Source organism: Notolabrus celidotus, chromosome 6 (assembly GCF_009762535.1).
Source record: "Notolabrus celidotus isolate fNotCel1 chromosome 6, fNotCel1.pri, whole genome shotgun sequence".
Taxonomy (NCBI): domain Eukaryota; kingdom Metazoa; phylum Chordata; class Actinopteri; order Labriformes; family Labridae; genus Notolabrus; species Notolabrus celidotus.
Window position 1 is genome coordinate 5,387,559 of NC_048277.1, and position 23,995 is coordinate 5,411,553.

The window sequence follows — 23,995 nt, forward strand, 5'->3', positions numbered from 1 at the left end:
GTCTGTAATGACTCTGATGATCCTGAACATGAGGATAAAACTCGCCTCTTGAGTTGTACATAGTTAGACAGACTTTAACAGAACTCAGAGTCTGTTTGTGATGCCCTCGGTCTGATCGCTCAGTTAAAACGGGGTCACAGCAAGACAGGAAGAGGCAGATCAAACGTATTGATTGATTGGGTGGTAGAGGAGGGACTCTGGGTGATTCTCTCTGTCTCTCTCACTCTATTTCTGTCTCTACCATCCCTCCAGCCTTATTATCCTGTTTGACCTTCTCTTTCTTTCTCTCTCTTTCTCTCTCTTTCCTCTCTCTCTCTCTGTCTCTGTCTCTGTCTCTGTTTGTCTCTGACCTGCGACACAAAGTGGACCGTTAAACGTGGATTTTCCTGAACCATGTGTCGACACATCGCGTGCGGCATCATCTGCCTGGTCTTTTTCATTCTCTTTGATGACCTTTTGAACATTTTGATCCTTTTCTCCTTGTTTTTAATCGTGAACCACTTCACTCGATGGTCCTAGTGTTGGATTTTACTTTCGGAGTGAGGGTGGAGATGTAGGCGGATTTATGCTTGTTCATTCAGCGCTTAACTTTGTGGTGGAGTCCATCGACTCTAACCTTCCTTCTTCTGCCTCTCTCTCTCTCGATCTTTAGATTTACATTTTCAATGAGAAGATTGTGAATGGTCACATTCAGCCGAGTCTGGGAGATTTATGTGCTTCAGCAGCAGACAGCCTGGATGACAAGGTGAGAAAACTTTCTTTTACTCCTACTGTTTACTTGAAAGTGTCTTAATGTAACTCTGTCGCTCCCTCTATTCCCCCCAGAACGTATCAGAGATGTGGCTGATGGTGAAACAGATGTCCGATGTATCGCTTGTTCCAGTGAAAGACACCCTTAAAAGTCGCACCTCTGTTGAAATGCAGATGGCTTTCGTACGGCAGGCGCTCAGCTTCCTTGAGAACAGGTGACTGTGCTTGTACGGTGGTTAGCTGACTTTGAAGATGTACACATGTAAAACAGACCCAGAACTCAAGATTTAAGTTGACCTGGATCAGCAGGATCAGGCATGTCCAAAGTCTGACCTGAGGGACAATCACGGCCTGAGGTCTGCTTTTATACGGCCCCAAGCTTCCATCTTATGGCACAGAAATGAATCTCTTTCTGAATTATGTTTTAATCTGCATTTTCTTTCAAGTGCATTCACAAAACTAGAGTAGATCCAGTGACGTCTCACAAAACTACACAGACCTGGACTCTGCATAGACTACTTGAATAAAGCTAAGGTCTGTGAACTCTGCAGGACTAGATTAGAGCAGAAACACAAGAACTCTTAAAGTTGGCCTGTTTAAAGTAGAGATGGGCATTTCAATCCAAAATACTATTCGATAATCATTGGCATCTATTTGCCGATTATTCGAATAATCCACACACACACACACACACACACACACACACACACACACACACACACACACACATACACACACACCTGTCCCGTTAACAGCCCGTTTATGTGACAGTCGCGTTAACCAGCAGCAGGACGAGGTGCTGCTAGTAGCGTGCACTGACAGTGTCTGTCTCGATCTTTATGTATGTGTTTCTGTGGCGCAGCGTGGCGTGTGTTTACATTTTACAGTCATGCTCAGTCTCTGAAATACGTGTGTAGTAGTGTGAGATTAAGAAACAGAGAAAATCACAGAGATTGTCGCTAATGTTTTCATTCTTCTTTTGCTATTTAATGCAGTTAGCATTCTTCTTCTTCTGTTATTTAATGCGGTCAGCAAACAGCTTTAAGACGCTCTGTAGCCACCAGGCACCGGTAAAAACAATAAAAATTATACTTTTGAAAGAGAAAATATTACTAATATTAGTAACTCTTCGATTTTTACGAAGTGAACGAATATTCGAATATTCAAAAATCATTGCCCATCCCTAGTTTAAATGAACGTATTTATCATGACCTGAAAATGTGCCAAGTCCAAAGACAGAAAAGAGGACACAGACTAGGTCAAGGTTATGAATCTGCAAAACTGATGCATCAAAATGTTGTTCACTGGTAGAAATAATCCTAAAAACAACGTGAAAAAGAATTGTGATAAACTCCAGATCGTGATGCTGCCATAAAAAAATCTTGACATGATATTTTCCCCCACCCCAATTTACTCGTGAAGAAACAAGAGTTAGTTCATTTTTACGTGGCTGTAACACTGGAGCACAGAGAACTGAAGACAAATCAGGTATTTAGAGATACTTTAAGGACGGCAGGTTTTATTTCATAAGCTCGAGATAACTACTGATTTCTTCAAAGAAATTGTAAAAACGTTAGTGTTATAAAATAGAGCATTCATATGTTACCTTTATATTTGAAGTAAAACATGTCAGCGGGTGTTGCTGGCCAAATGTGGCTCTCTTTGAAAAAGGTTTGGACACAGCTGATCGTTTGTCTCCTCTGTCCCAGCTATAAAAACTACACCATGGTGACCGTGTTCGGAAACCTCCATCAGGCTCAACTGGGAGGAGTGCCCGGAACGTACCAACTAGTGCGCAGCTTCCTCAACATCAAGCTACCAGGGCCCCTGCCTGGCATGCAGGTAACCTACACACACATGCACACACAGACTTGTAGCTCTGGAGTTCATTTTACAAAGACCCTTAGTAAACACGATGTTCATCCACACTTCAGGACAATAGTAGTGTGAGGTTCAGGGTAAGAGTACAAGTATGTCCTCGGTGTCTCAGTCCTCTGTCCATCAACAACACCATCCGACTGTGTATCAGTAAACACACTGAGACTGAACAGAGTAATCTCTGAGTCCTTGTGATTCACAAGCAGAGTGAGAGAACCCTTTGACATGAGAGCAGCTTATAATCTGAATAATTCTCCCTTTAAATAGCAGAAAAAATACCGCGCCAAGTTCTTCTGGGTCAGTGGCACAGTCGCGTTCTGCTGACCACGCCTCATTTTGAGAGCAGTGCACCTCCTGAGCGCAAAGAGGGGCACAAACAGATCTGCTCCTGAAGCAATGTGTGTGCTGGGCATTAAAATGCCAACTGAATCAGTCACAATTTTGTCGTAGCATTGGCACCGCTCTGAGTGCTGCTTTAGGCTGAGTGTAAGAGAGAACGCTGTTTTTAATCCAGCAGCTCTATTAACCCTGAAATCCAGAGAAATGTAACCCAGAAACCCAGTAAGGGTGTAAAAATAGAGAGCCTGCCAAATGTTAGTCTTAAACTCATTTCCTAGATCTCAGATATATTTGCAGGCAGGGACCAGCACACTCTGAGGAAAACGTATGTTGGTGTAAAATGAAGATGGACCCTACTTTGAGCTTGATTAAAGGACACGTGCAAAGACAGTTTCAAATCTGCTGCAGGTTGTGTAACACAGTGTGAAATGTCTAGATACAGTCTATATCTGTACACAGCTGAGCGACTGGAAGTGTTGTTGCTAGCATGGTCCTCTGTTGAGATCACTTATCAAACACATGTAACAGACATTATGTGAGGAAAGGATCTTCTAACTTAGAATGGGATGATTGTAGTTAAGTGTATTAAATGCCTCTCTATGCTTCAGGACGGGGAGATAGAGGGTCACCCAGTGTGGGCTGTGATCTACTACTGTCTGCGCTGTGGAGACCTGAACGCAGCCATGCAGGTGGTAAACAGAGTCCAGCATCAGCTCGGAGACTTCAAGACCTGGTTTCAGGAGTACATGAACAGCCCAGACAGACGGTGAGATCACCTCCTCTTCTTTGTTTATACACTACCAGTCAAAAGTTTGGACACACCTTCTCGTTCAATGGTTTTTATTTATTTTAATTATTTTCAACATTGTAGATTAATACTGAAGACTTCAAAACTATGAAAGAATCTGGTTTTGCCATAATCTGGATTATAACATTAGTCAAATAGGGTTATCCATTGTGTACTAACCCTACCTCTGAACAACACAACTGATGGTCTCAAACACATTAAGAAGGCAAGTCATTCTACAAATGAACTCTTGACAAGGCTCATGTTAATTAGAAACCATTCCAGGAGACCACTTCATGACGCAGACTGAGAGAATACGAAGAGTGTGCAAAGCTGTAATGAAGGAAAAAGGGGGCTACTTTACAGAATCTAAAATATAAAACATATTCTGCTTTGTTTAACACTTTTTTGTTCATTCAGTAATTCCATATATGTTCTTTCATAGTTTTGATGTCTTCAGTATTAATCAGTGTTTACAATCATTAAAATAAATACAAACCCTTGAATGAAACTTTTGACTGGTAGTGTACATCATCTGCATTGAGCTGCCTCAACTTGTCAAAGACAGCCAAGCTGTTTTCTGATCTCCTCATTCTCTTGTCATCGTTTCACTGCAGCCTCTCCCCGACCTCAGAGAACAAACTTCGGCTCCACTACCGTAGAGTGCTGAGGAACAGCGCCGACCCCTACAAGAGAGCTGTCTACTGCCTGATTGGAAAATGTGACATCAGTGATAACCACGGAGAGGTGGCTGACAAGACTGAGGACTACCTCTGGCTGAAGGTACGCAGTTGTTCTTTGGCATTTTGTGTTCAGGTTTAAGAGATGTGCACACTTGAGCAGAGTCTGGTCAGAGTCAATGATCATTATTCAAATCTGAGTTTCCACCAAAGCGTTGAAGATGTTGGTCTTGTCATTCATCACCTCAGGGCCTATTCCTTTTCAGTGAAGCAATCCTTTTGACTTTTTATTATCGTCATTGTTTTCTTATCTGTGCAGTTGAACCAGGTGATTTTCGATGATGAAGGCAGCAGCTCTCAGGACAGACTGACCCTGCCACAGCTTCAGAAACAGCTGCTGGAGGACTACGGTGAGTGACTGCAGCTCTGTATCAGCTTAATTAGAAGAATTTCGGCAATAGTTTCTCAACAGTAAACTCCAAACTACCTCAAACTAGGGATGCAAATTTTAAGTGTTTTCTGTGATTGATCTTTGGAAATGTTAACAAAAAATTACCAATTACTCTTGTTTTCCATGTCAAAAACAATGTCAAATGCGTTTTTCCCCTGAAACAAAATTTCCTTTACGACACAATGTATATAACTGACGGTATTGAACAGCTACGGATCGTATTGAGGTGCTCAAAATGTTAAACATGCTGAATATCAACATGTAGAGTAGGCTCATGATCTCCACGGACACACAGTCATAAAAGTGAAGACTCAGACTTCAACAAGAGAACTGAACAGAAACATATTTCAGACTCACAGTGTCCAGTTTTCTGTCTACTCATTCTTATTGAAAAAAATAGGCATATGAACGCGGTCAGGTGTCAACCGGGTCATAATCAGTCCGGCGGCGGAAAAACAAAGCACTTGTGGAGACCTGTTACTCAGCCGCAGCCCCCAGCTGAGCGTCTCCGCTGTCAGCTGATTCACATCAAAACATGCTTTAAACTTAAAACACCTCCCTGATAGCTGAACCAAATATAAGACCACATGATGTTTGTTCCACGTGATAGAAAATCAAATCCAAATTATCGATACTCGATTAATTGTTGACATCCCAGCCTCAAACACCTCGGTTAAGATATCACAGAGGGTAGCAGATGTATGCATGCCTGCTCTTTGCTTCTATAGACCAGACTTTGCTGTGACACTGTCTATAAATCAGAGCCCCTTACTTCAAAGATGCAACAGTCAAATTTCTAAACTTGGAAATCAACCGATACTGAAATACAATCTGACACGACTGTGAGAGTCTAATGAGATGTACCTGCTGTATGTCATGAACTCTGTACGGCTGCCAGCTCTACAGACTGTGATACCATCATACTTTCACCACTATACTAGGGATGGGCAATGATTTTCGAATATTCAAATATTAGTTCACTTGGAAAAAATCAAAGAGCACTTTTAAAATGACAATATTTTGTCATTTTAAAAGTGCGATTTTTTTCGTTTTTACCGGTGTGTCTGGTTGTAATACTGTATTCCTGCCAGATGGTGGTTATAGAGCGTCTTAAAGCTGTTTGCTAACTGCATTAAACAACAGAAGAAGAAGAATGCTGACTACATTAAATAGCAAAAGAAGAAGAAAACATCAGCGACAGTCGACAGGAGACGACTATTCGAATAATCACTGAATAGATGCCAATGATTATCGAACAGTGTTTTGGCTTGAAATGCCCATCCCTACATTATACCAGTCTGTTAAACAACATGCGTATATTTGTAATGATATATTTATCTATCAGTCTGAGTAAGGATACTATGATCATGACTGTTTCAGTGGTTTGAAATACTCAGTGTGTTTGTTTTGGATCAGAGGAAGATGGTGAAAATTTGGCCCCTGGTAAAAAAAAAACGTCAAAACAAACAAACCAGGAAAAAAAGAGAAATAAAAAAATAAAAAAAAGCGAGCACCTGGACACAAGCTGGACTCACTTTAACAACAGCTTGCCTCACAGCCCCTCTGGATACTGTTTGTGCCAAAGTCTGAATAAAACAGGATTGCTCCATGTCGCTCCGACGTTCAGAGGAGGCTGCTGCAAAGAGGAAGTTCTATCTGAAGAGTCACGTTAATGTCTCTGTGTTTATAACTTATAGTATGTCATTGATGCATGGAGAGGTGATCACTTCAACACCTGATACTGAATGTGAGAGAGCACCAGAGGCATTTCAGAAAACTGTGACCGAGCAGCTCACACACACAGCGTAGATTAAACACGGTGTTGTAAACTTCTCTTCAATTATTCAGAGACTCTGATGTCTCAACTTAAAGCACCGCTCTGTGTGGATTTAGCAACAAAGCACTAAGCTCTTTATTCCGTCCTGTAGATGTTTAAGTTATGTATTTTAACAGCAAACCTAACTCTTGGAGAATAATTATCTTTTTGCTGATGGTCTCGGTTGTTTTTGTAGCTCATAAAGAGTAATCGCTCTTCATTTCAGTCTGTTTCATAACAAGTTGAAATCTCCTCAAAGGAGCTCTAATACACATAAAAAGGAAAACAAACTTTGTGCCGTTCTTCTATGTATGGGTTATTCATGAGAGAAGTGAAGAAGGAAGTTTTCATTGAGACTAAGAAAAGAGCTCTGGAGATGAGTGTGTGTTGCACCTTCTGACCCCTCCGCCTGATCCCGACCCTGCACCCTTTCCTCACGACGTCTGATTGACAGACATCACAAGGAGAGCCAGGATCCTTCAGGGAGACTTTCACTTTGATTTTTAACTCAAACTGATTTCTGAAACAACCTCCTGCCCCCCTGATGCACAAAAAGGGGAACACGAGAGCTTCAGGACTTCACTCCCACTGACTGTAAAGGAGCAGTTTCTCTCTCCCTGGTTGTTGCCTTCTCCATGGGCCGATCCTGCTCTGTTCAGATAAGACTGCACTCTTTTCCTCCCCCCTCTCTCCCCGTACAGCCTGTAGCCTGGTTCTGTTTCCTCTCCGCTGCTCGCTCGCTCCCTCGGTTGTCTGGCACAGTGTTCCTTGTTGTCCTCCATCTTGCTTCACAGCGGGTCGCAGAGCCCAGAGCCTCTCTTGGTTTCTCCCGCAGACTGCCAGCCTCGTCTGTTCTGTGTTTCTGTCCTTCACTTCTCTGAGTCTCCGTCCTCATTTTATCCCTCCTTCTTCTTTACTCCTGCACCGTAGTTCTCCCTCCTTCCTCCCCCTGATTTTCCTCCTCTCTCACATGTTCTCCTCTCGCATGTGCATTTCTTCTCTCTCTTTTCTTGTTTGCAAACTATGCTGCAGCCCCCCTTCTCCTCACACCCACACTCTTATCTCTCCGCTTTCGTCCTTTTTCTTCTCTTCATCGCTCTCTCTCGCTCCCTCGCTCTCTTTTCATCTCTCGTGTGCTTTTGCTTTTTGAACTAAAGTGCTGTAAGTCTGAGATAAGGCTATAAAATGGCTGACATGGTCCACCCTGTTCTTCTGCTCAAACTTTCAGCCAGCCAGAGGATTAAGGATTATAATTAAAAAGTAAACTTGATGACTAAGTACCTGCTCTGGACAGAATGTTTCCAAACGTGGAGGAAGCGTCGTGCAGGCCTTGCTGGCTTTTACCACTGAATACATATCAACCGTCTGTCCTTATTAAATATATATTTATGTAATTATCACATTCGATTACTTCCTTGTTGTCTTTTTATTCAAGGCGAGAACACCACACCGCTGATTTCTATATGTTCTCTTAATTAGACTTCTATTGAGCACACACTGTGCGTGATTGACAGGTCCTCTCTCTCTCTCGCTCCTTTGTGAAGGAGGGATGAGCTGCACATTTATAATCATTCCTCATAAAAAAAACTGAACTCACGATCTCAGCACAGCTCTGCACACGCTCAGACTAACACACTTCTTAAATATGCATCTGAAAATCTTCTAAATGTTCGTGCACGACAGAGAAACTGAAACAGAAAATATGCCAAAACACACAAAATTAAAACTCTGAGACAGAAGTGGAAATGTACTAAACTGAAAATTAAATTCATGCAGTATGAAAGACGTGATATTTTACAAACCTGTGAATAATGAAAGTCAGAGCTGTGCTTCAAGAGATAGTTTACAGTTTATCTGTTATCTTTTACAGATCTTGACAGTCTTTTCTTTGTTCCCGTTGGACGTCCGTAGATCTCTGTATACTCGCCTCAGTCAATCATCTTTACACAGCTTACAGCCTCCAGATTATTTAAACCAGCCGTCAGACCCATTTCTCCTCCGTTCTTTGCATCCCTCCGTTTGCTTCCTGTTCAATTCAGAAATAATCTGAAGATCTTGTTAATGACACACAAGGTCCTGCACGGTCTGCCTCCCAGTTACATTTCTGACTTCCTCGTTCTTATTTAATTTAATTTGAGTTTATTTGATTAGGACAATGCACATCTATCAACATTTCCACACTATGCATCAATGTATATATGCCGGAATTAGCACAGTAGCTAAATTTCATCCGTAGTCCTAAGGCAGGTACTTACATAAAACAAAAACAAGATTTAAAATCACAGGATGTCACAAGACAGGTAACAGGACACTACACAAACTGACTTACAAACAAATTTTACATACAAAACGTTCCCTTTTGTGACATTATAAAAACAGGATGGAAGGTGAGGACGAAGCGGGAACGGGCATCAAATGAGGAAACAGATTATTCATTTGTACATGACTGGTTTGTTTTTAATCAATGTTTAGGACTGATTTTAAAATTGCACTTTTAACATACAAGGCCCTAAATGGATTGGCACCATCCTACTTGGCCGATATCCTTTAAGTTCACAACCCAGCTCGAGCACTGAGGTCAACAAACCAGCTGCTCCCGGATGTGCCTAAAACTCCGGGGCGACTGAGCCTTAGCAGCAGTGGCCCCTGAGCTCCAGAATGGCTTGCCACTCCAATTACGATTGGCCGCCACTGTTGAATGTTTTAAATCTTTGTTGAAGACCCATCTCTTATCTTTGGCCTTCTCCTCGTGAGGAGGACATTAATATCCCGATATGTTGTGTTGTTTATTATTGTCTAAATGTACTTTTTACCTTGTAAAGCACTTTGGTCAACACTGGTTGTTTTTAAATGTTCTATATAAATAAAGTTGACTTGAGTTGACTTAGGTGTTTTTTTAAAGGTACCGTAGTTCTCAAACTCCTTATTGTGAGCTGGTAGTTTGTTCCAGGACTGTCTGCCTCTGACAGACACTATAGGCGTTTTCAACCGCAGGAACTCTACCCCAGAACTAGGGACTTTACCCCTTAACTACGTGCATTTTGACTGGAGGAACCAGGGTCTAAATTTAGTCCAGGGGTAGATAATCTCCCCCCTGAAAAGCCCCTGTTTGGGGGGTAGTACTTTTCAAAGGTCCTGGAACTTTCGGTTGAACGTTACGGTGTTTGTGGAGTTTAAACAGTTGTTGAAACACAGATTGAGTTCCTGGGAATGCAAACTAGTTTAGTTTTTTTATTAAGATTTCAAAATATTATTTATTATCATTTTTTTTCTCCATACGTCACTGGCCTGATTTGCACACTCTACCCGGGACTTCAGCTCGCGGTCGAAACGCAGACAATAATGGGGGCAGGGGAACCTTTTAGTTCAGGGTATAGTAGTTCTGGGGGCTTAAAGGCCCCGGAACTCTTGGTCGAAATGCACGTTATCATTTGGCTGAATTTAGCTTTAAGTCTTAGTACATCACAGTCTCCTCTAGTTTGTGCTCTAGTATTTATCGTATTGTGTTTTCTTTTTATAAATTTGTTCAATGGTGGAGGGATAAGCCCATTTAAAACTTTAAAAACAAGACAGATGTCAGTATAGGTTTGAAAGTATTCCACTCCTCGTCCTCTCAGATCTTCTATCCTTCTTTCCATCCCTCACTCTGACTCCAAAACAAAAGGTGATGGTGTGTTAGCTGTATATGCCCCCTTCCCTCTGAGATCAGGTCTACTGAATCTTAAGGATGCTCCAACAAGCTCCTCAAAACTCCTCTGCACAGACAAGCCTTCATGTCACCCCCAAATCCTGCTTTTCTGTTTGTTTGACCCTCCAGTATTTATACATGTGGTTGTGATTTGTGTTGTTTGTTTTTAGTTCTGTGTTTTAAAAGTGCTGAAATCATAAAATGTTACTTACAAAACGAGCGTGTGCATGTGGAGGTGGAAGAACTACTTGAGAATTGTGCTCAGATTCCCCTGAGTCTGCCCTGCTTCACAGGTTTTGGTGTGAAAGGAGGAGTCTGTTCAGACCACGCAGATATCCTAAACAGTTTTTTATTAGTGAACAGAATAGCCAGAGATAATGATGACGTAATGAGGGATAAGTGGCACCTCCTGCTTGGACTTAACTGGTAAACCAGACGCTTGTAAAACACGTTGAGCACGAGTCAGTACGAGATGTTACCTCATGAAGGTTTGTAAGTCAAAGCTTTGAGGCGTGGATTGTAAAAAATAAATTCTGTCATCTAAACATCCCTCTTCCCCTCATCTTTTCTCCCACAGGAGAGTCTCACTTCTCTGCGATCCAGCAGCCCTTCCTGTACTTCCAGGTGTTGTTCCTCACGGCTCAGTTTGAGGCGGCGGTGGCGTTCTTGTTTCGTGTGGAGAGACTGCGGAGTCACGCTGTGCACGTGGCGTTGGTCCTGTACGAACTGAAGCTGTTGTTGAAGTCGTCCGGACAGAGTGCTCAGCTGTGTGAGTTTAACCACCTTTATTTTCACGATGCTGCAGCCGATTGAGATTCAGGAGAAAGAAACGTGTTTAACTTTGTCTCTGCAGTGAGTCAGGAGCACGGCGACCCTCTCATGGTGCGCCGCCTCAACTTCATCCGCCTGCTCATGCTGTACACTCGCAAGTTTGAGTCCACTGATCCACGAGAGGCTCTGCAGTACTTTTACTTCTTACGGTAAGCTTTCACACAAAGAGAGAAGGAGAGGCGCCATAGATTGCATCGCCGCTTGTGTCGAGTCATGTTTGTGATTCCTTCTTTGTGTCGTTCTGCAGCAACGAGAAAGACAGCCAGGGAGAGAACATGTTCATGCGCTGTGTCAGTGAACTGGTCATTGAGAGTCGAGAGGTGAGTGACACACGTTACTCACGGACCCTCTTAAATATGTGCAACACAGTTCAGAGGGTTTGACCAATCAGAGTCAAGTATTTAAAGCTCCTGTGAGGAACTTTCTATGGATTTTGGTTCCCCCTGTGGACAAAATGTTAAGATATATTCCTACATTTTAGAAATCTAAAATGAAACTTAACCCTGTAAAGCCTGAACCATCAAGTAATTGCCAGAAAATTCTAATTCTTTGAAAATACTGTACTTGTCTTCTCTGTGGTGCGTACTGTGCATGTTTGTGATTTAGTGTTTTGTCTTTGTTGCAGTTCGACATGCTGTTGGGGCGATTAGAGAAAGACGGCAGCAGGAAGGTAAGAAGATTTCTCCTTTGATCTCTTTACCTCCTCTGTGCTCATTGTGTTCCTGTTGCCTCTCAGCTTCTCTCTTATCTCTCGCTCATCATATTTTCCGTGTGCGGGGGTTTCTGTCAGCCAGACGAGGACAGAAATATTCCCTTCCTTGGACATGTCTCCTCCATGTTTTGATGCTCTCTCCCTCTGTCAAGTCATCAAAAAGCTCTTTCTGATGCTTCATTGTAGCTTCTGCTCGAGACGTTTGAGTCTTTTATTCCCCTTAAACTGATGTAGCTGTAGATCTGATGCCACCCACACCAGAGACATGATGTGCTAACTGTGTTGTCAGAGTCTTGTCTGCTACCTTAATGTTCTGAGGGGACACTTCTCTGCTGATGGCATGTTAGATTAAAGTATTGGTTTACAGTGCTGCACATGTGAGTGTATGGATTTAATTCAAGGCTGTATCTGATAAGAGACACATTTTAAAGTGGCGAAAATCGGATTCTTCTCGACTCGTGTTGTGTACACTGTCATAAAATAATCTGAGTCACATCTGAGCAGGAAAACTCGTTCACTTTTTCCTGCAGTGTGAACGCAGCCTGAGACTCTACAGATGGTGTTTTATGAGTCTCCCCTCAGCCAACTTCTTTTATTTAGCGCCTCTCATACACAGAATAAACTTTACATGATTACTTTCCTTATGCTTCAGTCTAAGACCAATCAGCTATTTTTACGACTATGAAATCCACACCACAGTTCTCATCTGTCTTTTAGTTTAATAGATCCAGGAAAATGATCCAGGAAAACATCAGATTCATTATTTGTAAAAAGAAGAAGATTGATGATTAATTCTCTGATTGTTGTCTCAGACAACATCGTCTTGAAGTTGTCAAAGGAAGAATTCGATTTTAAAAATGCTAAAATCACGGGCAGCCTGGGCTCGATTCTAGCCTGTAGCCCCTTTCCCACATGTCCTACTCCCAATATATATATATAACTTCAAATAATTTATAACAAGAATATATTGCATATAAAAAAATTTAAACTTAAAAAAAATATATAACAAAAAATAACTTAAAAATGTGTAACTTAAGATATATATATAACTTCAACAAAAAATATATCTTAAAAAATATATAACTTAGAACAATTATAACTTTAAAAATATATAAAGCACAAAAAAGTATATAACATAAAAAGAAATTATAACTTAAAAAAATAAAGCTTGAAAACATATATATATCAAAATAACTTAAAAATATATATAACGTAAAAAAAATGTTTTACTTAAACAAATTGGAACATTGAAATACATATATAACTTCAAAAACTAAATATAGCTTAAAAAATATACAACTTAGAACAGATATTACTTCAAAAAATATATAGCGTAAAAAACAACTTAAAAAATGACTTTAAATACATATATAAAACTTCAACACATAAATATAACTTAAAAATATATATAACTTAGAACAGTTATCTTTAGAAATATATAGTTTTAAAATATACAACAAAAACTTTAATAAATATATGATTAGAAATATATGTAACGTAAAAGAATACTAGTCTCTAAAGATTTTTCAATAATTAATTTTTTAGACACGTTTTGTTTTTTTATTTGTTATAGAAACGAAGACTTCAACAAAGCAAATCATACAACATTTTTATAATCACCTAATAAGAGTGATAGTTAAAAATATACAACCAAAGAGAGCAACTCACCCAGCCCTTAGGCTGTCCTTCTTTAATGTTGTAAAATGAAACTAAGAGATCATGGTTCAGCTGCTGTGTGTTGAATCGAATATGAGCATTTTTTTGGCCACACATGACTGAAAATGTTATTATTCTCTGAAATGTAAAATAATACCGAGGTGAACTGGCTGTTGTTGGTTGTAAGAAGCGCCAGGGTGCGGCTGTAACGGAAGTCAGCCTGTCATCAGTGAGGTGTGCACTACTGCTGCAAATCTGTCCTCCCAGGGACATGTCACAAACCTCGTATAAAGAGCAACTCATGTTAGTTCTAATGTTTCAATCTTTCAGGTATATGCAAAACCATAAATGTGAGTAGATCTAACACCTGGATTTAGGATGATGGACTTCAGCAGAGAGATAAACGGGGATAAACGTGGAAAGGGAGAGGCAGTGAGAGGACGTCATGCTAATAATATCTGAGGTCAAATCATGATAGTCTGGGTCCTAACAATGCTGCACTAACTCTACCATCTGAACTGCAGTGTCTCACTCTCATCTCCTCCTCTTCCTCCTCTTCCTCCTCCAGCCTGGAGTCATAGATAAGTTTGCTGGGGACACCAGAGCCATCATCAGTAAAGTGGCTTTGGAGGCAGAGAACAAGGGCTTGTTTGAGGAGGCGGTCAAACTGTACGAGTTGGCAAAGGTGAGCATATTGTCCTCTGCAATCTCTGCATCCTGCTGCACTGTACTTCTGCATAATCACTGTCCTCTGAGTCCTCTCACTGTCTCTGTGTCTTTACTCTGAGTGTAGAACCCAGATAAGGTTCTGGAGCTGATGAACAGGCTGCTGAGCCCGGTCATCGCTCAGGTCAGCGCTCCTCAGTCCAACAAGGAGAGACTGAAGAACACTGCAGTGGCCATCGCTGAGAGGTACACACACACGCACACACACACACACACTCTCTGATGTTGCTCCTGAGCTTATACTGCTGTACTGTTTTCTATTCAACCAGCATTACAATTTTTTAATTCCTACCGTACATGTGATGGCAGTGGTAGGACCAGTATCCAGAGTGATACTGGGAAAACTTCTGTCTTACCTCTGGTCCCTTTGCAGCTCCACGAGATACGAGTTACAACGCTCCACAGAGTTTAGACAGATCAGATAAAACACACTATGAACATGTAATAATCTTCCAAAAGAACTGGACACATTAATATCACATAACAAATTTAAGAGTATCATGAACATCACAGTGAGGCATGTGAGGTATATATTTTCATACAGCTGTGATTCTGTGTCTTCTATCTTGGCTAGGACTCTCTTGAAAAGATGTTTTATCTCAAAGGGACTTCCTGGTTAAATAAAAGTTTAATAAGTAAATAATAACTCTGTTGCTCCGTTAGCAGTCCACATGACAGAGCACCGTGACGAGCAGGAAGACACCGTCTTAAAATCTGCCTCTCTTGATCGAGCGTTTGTCAGGGAATCCCTGAAGCACAGATTAATTTGTTCTCTGTGCGGTGGAGTGAGGGGCTGCGTTAAAGAGATATCTGATAGATGTTTATTGAAAACTCATGATGGGAAACAAATACGTGGTGATAGCGTGACGTGCTTCAGGTCATGTGACTAACATCACACGTCTTGTGATGTGACTCTTGCACGTCTAAATCAGTTGACCTGCAGTAATTAGACGGTTCATGTTTTAGTTTCTGTTCATGTAGCAGTGTTCATTTCGTTAACGAAAATTTTGTTCGTCAATGACTCATTTTTTCATGAGGAAAACAAGACTATGACGAGGTAAACTGCATCACTGATAATAAAATCTCTGATGAACGTATGTTTAGTTTTTGTTGATAAGACGAAAACTTTAGTGGAGGACCGTCGGACATTAAGAATCCATGTTTTCCCTCGCTGTGCGTCTTTAAAGATAGAAGAGATGCATTCCTGTGACAGGCTGAGTTATTATCTGAGGGGCTCAGTGTTAGCTTGGTCTCTACCTGCAGCAGGTGTGCTTTATGAACCAGCTCTCCTCACCTCCATGCATCTGTCTCTTCTTCATTGAGGATTTTTACCCCTGGTGTTCATTAGTGACAAAGACACAACCAGGGGACGTCTGTTTAATATTTAACCCTTGCCTTGATTGCTGCTATCACCGTAAAAAGCTCCTTGTGTAGAGCTTGATTTGTTCAAGTTTGGTGAAACATCAGACACATTTAGTAAGTTTGATCAACTCCTCGTCATCAAAGATGCAGATGCATTTCAGAGTGCCGTGAACTGTCTGTCAAGTGCGCCTGTCACTGCAGGTACATTCAGGGACCGTCGTAATAGTGCAATACAGCCCTTATATTGTGTCCATGGCATTTTTATTTGAATCAAGAGAATCAAAATATCTTCATAGCGGTCACATCAAGAATGTTTTCTTTTTTCTGTTTAGCAGGGACAGGCTGAATTATTAAACTTAAGATATTACACAAAAGTGTTAAGAGTAAATGATTGACTATTTGAACACTTGGTAGCCCTGATACTGATATCTGATCAACTACATGAATTATTTTAAAGAGAGAAAATGTTTTGTTAAAAATCAAAGACTAAAATGTGACTAAAACTAAACACAAAAGTTTTGATTTTCTGTCGACTAAAACTATAAAGTGCTGAAAAGACTAAAATGTGACTAAAACTATAACAGGCATTTTCCTCTAAAAACTTAGACTAAATCTAAAATAGCTGCCATAATGAACACTGGTGTAGTTACTGCTCTACTTATTTGTATGTTCTTTTGTAAATGTCTATCACAGTTCTTGTCTCATTTTCTGGTAAAAGCTTTCCATTTTGGTTTTGGCTGTGTTGTTGTGGTTTGATATGCAGTGTGTATTTCTCTGTGTGCTGAATGAAAGGAAGCACGTGACTTCTAAAACTGATTCTCTCTCCTCTGCAGATATCGATCTCAGAGTATAGCTGGAGAGAAGTCAGTGGACAGCACTTTCTACCTGCTGTTAGACCTCATGACGTTCTTTGATGAGTACCACGGGGGTCACGTAGACCGGGCCTATGACGTGAGTGAAACTCTGATAACACGGGAGGAGGAGTGATGTGTAACAGGATCTCAGAGTGACTTGGAGTGATGGTTTGATGTGTTTTTCTCTCAGGTGATGGAGCGCTTGAAGCTTCTGCCTCTCAGTCAGGACAGTGTGGAGGAGCGAGTGGCTGCTTTTAGGAACTTCAGTGATGAGGTGAGAACTAAATGTGACAGCTGAGGGATTCTTTCTCTTCTCTTTGACTGTCAGTTCTATAAACGTTGTCTGTTTGCACAGGTACGCCACAACCTGTCTGAGGTTCTCCTGGCCACCATGAACATCCTGTTCACTCAGCACAAACGGCTGAAGGGGACGCCAGCCGGGACGCCAGGACGACCACAGAGAACCATCGAGGAGAGAGACATGGTGAGGATGTCAAATTCAAATAATGTCGTCATTTATTTCGAATGTTTGGAAAGAAATCTGACAAATCATTTTCATTTCATCACCTCCTGATTTATTATTTTTAATCAAGTGTTTTAAATTTCTGCGTGCTTTCTTCTTCTATGAACAGCAACTCCGCAGTCAGGCCAGAGCACTCATCACCTTCGCCGGTATGATCCCTTACAACATGGCCGGAGACACAAACGCAAGACTGGTGCAGATGGAATTACTGATGAACTGAGACACCACACACACACACACACACACACACACACACACACACACATACGTTCAAACACACTTTTTTTTTTTGTATAGAGAACTCCATCCGTCGTTGTGTTGACAGAACCATCCTCACGTCCCCTCCTTTAGTTCCCATTGGTTATCAGTTTGTTTCGTTGTATCATTTTTTGATTTTGATGTTTCATATTTGTATCTTTATTAATTTGGAATAAAAAAAGAAGTTTACATTTCAGTTGTCTTTTTATTTTGATTCATTAAACGTCCATCACACGTTTACTCTTTCTTTTTCATGATTTATTGTTCAACCCCTTGTTTCACATGAAGAAGCTGCATGTGGAGAGCAGTTCTGTGATCACTATCTCTAACACTATTGATTATGAAGATCAAAGACATTCAATCTGAGCACTTATCATTTTAGTTTGACTTTTTCTGTCCGGTGTTCAGGCTTGTTTCCTGAAGATCTGTTGAAGAAGTGATTGATTTATTGCATTTCTCACAGTAATGGTTGAAAGTGGAGAGCCTAACGTTTGGTGTTTTCATAGAAAGTCCATGAAGCTTCATTCTAAGACTGTTTTCAAACCACCTACTATACTAGCAGTACGTACTGATTTGACCAAAATTCAGTATGTAGTATGTGAACAAGAGCAAAATCTGCAGTATGCCAAAACTACACGGATGTCGTACTGATTCAAGAACATTTCACAGTATGCACCAGTCTCTCTCACGTACTGTTTCCCACAATGCACAGCAATCCTTTTTCTTTTTTCTTCTTTATTGACGGGGGGCACTCAGATTTTAGGTGCTGTGAAAATGATGAAATTCCATATAAACCACTTCTTAACGTTTTAAATCATAAGTGATGCTAAAGAAGCAGTTTCTCTATCAGCTGGGTCGTTGTGTACTTCCGCTTTCCGAAAGCAGAAATCCAGTGACATCTGGCCCAGCATCCTGCAGAACAGATCGAACAGAACAGTCATACTACAGACTAAATTCAAACAGTATGTAGTCAGCAGTACCTACTGCCTACTACATTAGTAGGTAGTATGTGGCAGGCTGTTTCGAAAACAGCCTAAGACTTGTAAATGAACCCCGCAATGACCTTTTAATTTAAATAATTCTCACAGATGTTCAGGCGTTATCACTCCACCTTTTGCGGTTTTATTTCCATGAAAGCTCCAGTGGGGAGTTTGTGACTGTATTTGATGTAAAAAAAACTATTTATAAGCTGTGAAAGTAAATAAGTGTTCCCATGTAGTCATTTTAGTGCCTTTAGAAGCTCTCACAGAGAAGGTGACAGACATGCACGGTACTGAAACAGACTTTTTGGGACATTTTTCACAGCAGATATTCTCTTTGTGATATATTTGACTGTTCAGAGAAGCAGGGGAGATTTTTCTGTTCAGAAAAAAGGCTACTTAACCTAACAGGACATATTTAGAGGTCCTGTTTGTGAGCAGAGTTACACAAACCTTACTTCTAGTCATCACAGCGGGCTCATTTTTGCATATAGAGGGTGATCATTAATTAAGGGACATTTTCTAAGAAGCATCATTAACCTACTTTTAAATGTATAGCTGAAGAACCTTTTGATTTGGACGGTTATCATTTTATTTTCTTACCAACGTGCAGGTTTGTTTTCTCTGTCCAGGTTCTTGCTGTGATGCTTTGAATCCCCGTTTGATCTCAGGAACTCTTGAAGCTGGTTTTATCGCTCCTGCAGTAAAAAAAATCAACCACCCTGAGAATGAGCTTCTTGTACTTCACATCTTAGAAGGAGGCGTTTAGTTTTTACCTTTGAGTGTGCCTTCATGGCCTCTGGATCTACAAGAAATCATCAAATAACACTCAGATATGATGCTTTATTTAATTCATCTTCATTATTAGACATAGAGTTCAGCTGTTCTGAGATTAACTGAGCTGAATAAATGATAGAGGAATGAACAAACGCTCGCAGAGGAAACATGCGTCTAGTCCCTGCCAAACGTCTCCAGGAGCATCAGGGTCGATGTGATGAGCAGAGCTCAGTCCTGCCTTTCGTTTAAGACAGCTTGAGCACCCCTAACCACAGAGAGGAGTCCACTGTAGACTGTCAGTTTCAGATATTCATCCTCCACCATGGTTTAACATGAGCAGGTCACATCTACAGCTCCTGATCCTGAGGGTTGCAGAAAGCAGCCATGTTTTGTCCACAGGCTGTAGATCAGTTTCTGTGTCCACGGCAGATGGTTTGTTGGCTTGGGCTTCACTGTAAGACTGGAGGGATATTTCTGTCTAATGTTGTATCAGAGGGGGATTTCTATTCAACAAAGGAAGCAGACAAGTTCTTACACACATGGAAACAGATTCTTTCTGATCCATTAAATGTGCAGTCTGTTTTTGTGCATTCAGCACCGGGTGGTCACACAGTTTGGGCTCCATGTAGTTTCCAACAACAGCTTCTTTTGGAGGCACCAATCTGACCACTTGGTATTTAAATCTCATTTTAACTCTGAACGAGCTGCTACACTTGAATTGTTTCAGCCTGAAATGGGATTTTATCCAAACATGACCTTCAAATGCTTTCGCTTATATTGCTGGGTATGTGCTTGCAACCATTTACAGCATTGTAGAAGCCCCTTCGAGGGGACACAAAGTGCTGTATGTAGTACCAGCCTTGAGCACATGCAGATTTTGGGAAACAATCAGCCATCCTCCTCGCTGTTAGATTTGTGGCCCACTCTCTCTGTCCTTCAGTCTGGCCTGAGAGAACACAGATGGAGGCTCATTCTGTCTTGGCTGCTCCACATTTCTGCTCAGAGACGTTGAGTTCACATGCGGACACAGACAGAGCCGAGCCAAGTCCGATGAGGTCCATACTGCTTTACTCCTCACAGTGCTGAGGCAGGGACTCAATAATGAACTGAAATGTGGAGTCAGATGGGGAATGTGTAGGAGGGTTGGTTTTTTTTGTGTGTGTTTGTGCATCCTGTGTGTTTTCATGCGTCCAGCAGCAACAGAAGCGCTGCCCCTCTCTCAGGTGTGTGTGCTGCAGCTGGTGTTGTGAATCAGGCCGATGACAGACACCTCCTATAAGCCGGCTATTTCACAACACCAGGGTGGCACCGCACCACTGACGACGAGACAAACTGTCAAGACTCACTGGTGATGAAGAAGATGCAAGAGCTTTAACGTGTTCTGTATTTGCATGAATCGATCGAGACAGAAAGTGAGATTTGGTTCTTTAATGTTTTTCTAGGTGAGCTGACCGACAGCCTCTTTGCTTTTTCACTCATTCATAACATCTGTTAAAACTTTGGACTCATTCATTTATATTTCCTCGGATATCAGATCCACATATTTACACTGAAAGTAATCATGCAAAGACAAATCCATCCTGTTGACACAAACACTCACATCAACAAGCATTTTATAAACAGTCACATTTTTTGGTGTTTGAATAAATGATTGACCCAGTTTTTCTCTTTACATTTGTCCTTTCATTTGTATTGATGTTTCTAATTAACAAAGAACAAATAAAGACGAGGACATTACTTATAACTAGGGTTGCAAAATTCCGTGAATTTTCAAAGTTGGAACCTTCAATGGGATTTAACGGGAATTTATGGGAATAAACCAGGAATTTACTAAATTGAAGGTTGGCTCTTAATAGGGAACTTAAATATAGTTGGGAAAAATATATTTTAGCATAATCTTGACTAAAACAACCAGGTTTCAAGTACAGTTGAATATCTATGCTATTCCTCAATCACATGCACATAGCACACTGCTTACTGCAGGGCTATTGAGACCACGCACCCTACATGCACTGTGCCTTCCTCCATCACATGAAGCACACATGATCTCTAGAATCCTGCAGAGGCTTGAGAAGCTTGAGGGAAGATGCTTTTTGATTTGCATGTTGAATGGGACTTTTTGGAGGGAGAGCATCTCTTTTCATTTAACATTTTGAATGGGACTTTGTTGGGATTGCATTTTTGAATGGGTTGGGTCGGGGGGGTGAGTAATATTTAACTCAACATTCATATTTTTGTTCTTCAATGAAAGGATTGATTGTTCAATCAAATATTTAACACTTGATAAAGTTCTACTTACAAATAAATCTGTTTTAATTGTATTATTTTGGATGGGTGTCTGCTTATAACAACACAAATATTTATGCTTGGATATGATACCTTTCCATTAAATTACCTTCAATTCCCATAATTCCCATGGAAATTCTCCAATTTGGAATATTTCCAAAATTCCTCAGCTTAACTTCCCATGGAAATTTACTGGATACTTTCCAGAAATGTACAGGAATTTTTCCAACCCTTTGCAACCCTACTTATAACCAGTGAAATAAAATAGTTCAAATAGGCACAGTGCACACTGAGGCGTTCAGACAGACAGAAACAGTCTTTGTCGTAGTATCCCATTGTTCTCCCATATTTCCTCCTCCTCCTCCTCCTCCTCCTCCATCTGAAGCTGAAGAGTAAAGTCATTTTGTCCACACTGTGAAGAGTTAATGATGTTTGTAATGGTGTCAGGCTTCCTCTCCAGCGAGCATCTTGTCTTTGTGTTTTTGTACCTGCAGCCGTGAAAACCTTCATGTGGTTGAGTCACGTTTACTGAGGCCTTCAGGAAATGTTCCTGAGGTACAGAGGAGAAGAAGACCTCAGAGCTTAAATGCTCCACTCCTTCTTTATGTTTGCTCTGCGGCTGTTCGGGTCCTAAATAATCTTGAGGTTGTGGCAGCACATTGAAATATTAATTAACAGCTTATTAAAATGTCAAGGAGAAAATGCAGATATAAACTTTTTGATGAGTATGAATGTGGTTCAAAGGGGAAGGAGGGTTTTGCTGTTATAGGAGACTTTAGAGGTGCATGAACAGAAAAGACTCTTTGACTCTCAATATTCAGGAACATACATTTAAAAGACCCAGAGATAAGTCACTCATCTGAAAATGAATCTGAATCAGTGCAAGACCTGCTTTGTAGAAGCTGCAGACTTCGGGAGCTAAGTGGCGGCAAACACAAAGTTTTAAAGGTGCAGTGTGTAGCATTTAGCTGCATTTAGCAGAACAGACTCTGTGGGAACGGAATACAATATTCATAAGTAGTGTATAATCACCTGAACACAAACATCATTTTGATTTGTTGACTGAAAATGAGTCTTTTATATCTATATAGCAGCAGGTCCTCTTCCACAAAGGCTGCCATCTTACCGATGTGTTTCTGCCTCATGGTTCTTGTTTTTTGTGTTTACTGAGTGACACCATGAAAAGTACCAATTGGAGGATGAAGAAGCAGAAGAGAGTGGTTGTTGTTGTGCACAAAATCATTTGTACTGATAAACGTTTATGATGGTAACAATGCTACATATTATCATGCATCTCAGAAGTTTCTTGTCCTTGAACCCCACCGTACCTTTATCAAAAGAAGAGATGAACAAGGGAGCTTTTCAATCCAGAATCAGTTTAGATTCAGCTAGTACGGTGGCTGGGAAGTGCAATGCAAATTTACAAAGGATTAAACAGTTTTACAAAATTTACATTTTGGAAAACTCTTTTACATTTATAAAACTAAATTACATTAGAAACACTTTTACCAAGAACAAAACAAATTTACAAACTGCAGATTCTGACGGAAAAGGAATTTACCAAATACACAAAGTGATCCGGAAGTGATCGAGTGAGCAGTTTGTTTTGGCAGAGAGGAACGGACTATCCTGCCAATCACAGGTCATTCTGATATGTCCTTTCAAAATAAAAGCCAAACAAAATTAGGAAAATAGCGATAATTCGGGGCACCTATGGCCTAGCGGTCTAAGTGCCCCACGTATCGAGGCTATAGTCCTCGTTGCAGAGTTCATCGGTTCGAGTCCTGGCCGGTCGACCATTTGCTGCCAGTCTTCCCCCGCTCTCTACTCCCCACATTTCCTGTCTCTCTTCAGCTGTCTTGTCAATAACGGCGAAAAAGTCCCGAAATATAACTTAAAAAAAAAAAGAAATAGCAATAATTCTGGATATTTTCAATCTGAGATTCTGAACAAATTTCAAATTCCACCAACTCATTATAGTTCGGACTAATAGTGGACAACCTCATAATGTAATCCAGCCAATCACAGCTTGATCTGATGTCAATTAAAAAATCAGCCATTTGAAATCTGAAAAAATAGTGTTTCTGATCATGTAAATTTGTGTTGGCCTTGTTAAAAGTGTTTCTAATGTAATTTTGTTTAATAAGATGTAAAAAAAAAATTCCAAAATGTAGATTTGTCTCCAACTTTGTAAAAGTGTTTCATTATTTGTAAATTTGCATTGCACTTCCCAGCCACCGTAAGCTAGATATCCTCATTTCTGCACACTGTGCCCTTAGAACCGTATTTTTAATGTGTTTTTTATTGCTTGTAGGAAAACAAAGCCTCCTGACTTCAGTTCCCTCAAGTTGTCTTTGATTTTTAACAGACTGTAACACAGAGACGCTTTTTAAAAGGAGGCAGAAACAAATTGTCCAGTCATTTTTCACCTGAAGGGTCTGTCAGAGCGGGAGGGTGCACACTTGAAAGTTTGGACTTCTAAAGTAGGAATATAATGGATACCACACTTTTTTATCTCAGGCCATCTGATCTGCTGCAAACCACCTCATCCATCATGGTGCCTCACTTATCAACAGCGCGTTCTGGCTGTGATCTGTCCCATCAGAAACAGATGGTCTGCACCCAAACGTCTGAGAAAATG

General features: G+C 40.7%; 1 protein-coding gene across 2 annotated transcripts in view; it reads left to right on the forward strand.

Moving 5' to 3' along the window:
• The window catches only part of nup93 (nucleoporin 93), a 70,782-nt gene that overhangs the window by 33,770 nt on the left and 13,017 nt on the right, over window positions 1-23,995 (forward strand). The window contains exons 7-22 of one of the 2 annotated variants that reach the window (XM_034684998.1): window positions 653-745; window positions 826-965; window positions 2,460-2,592; window positions 3,576-3,733; window positions 4,372-4,537; window positions 4,754-4,844; window positions 10,967-11,158; window positions 11,243-11,369; window positions 11,468-11,540; window positions 11,846-11,890; window positions 14,157-14,273; window positions 14,382-14,500; window positions 16,510-16,627; window positions 16,721-16,804; window positions 16,886-17,014; window positions 17,163-17,507. In XM_034684998.1, coding sequence (XP_034540889.1) covers window positions 653-745; window positions 826-965; window positions 2,460-2,592; window positions 3,576-3,733; window positions 4,372-4,537; window positions 4,754-4,844; window positions 10,967-11,158; window positions 11,243-11,369; window positions 11,468-11,540; window positions 11,846-11,890; window positions 14,157-14,273; window positions 14,382-14,500; window positions 16,510-16,627; window positions 16,721-16,804; window positions 16,886-17,014; window positions 17,163-17,273 — 1,896 coding nt within the window. In that variant the 3' untranslated portion in view covers window positions 17,274-17,507. Of the gene's footprint in view, window positions 1-652; window positions 746-825; window positions 966-2,459; window positions 2,593-3,575; window positions 3,734-4,371; window positions 4,538-4,753; window positions 4,845-10,966; window positions 11,159-11,242; window positions 11,370-11,467; window positions 11,541-11,845; window positions 11,891-14,156; window positions 14,274-14,381; window positions 14,501-16,509; window positions 16,628-16,720; window positions 16,805-16,885; window positions 17,015-17,162; window positions 17,508-23,995 lie in introns of those variants that run through there. The other variant, XM_034685000.1, reaches the window with a different exon arrangement.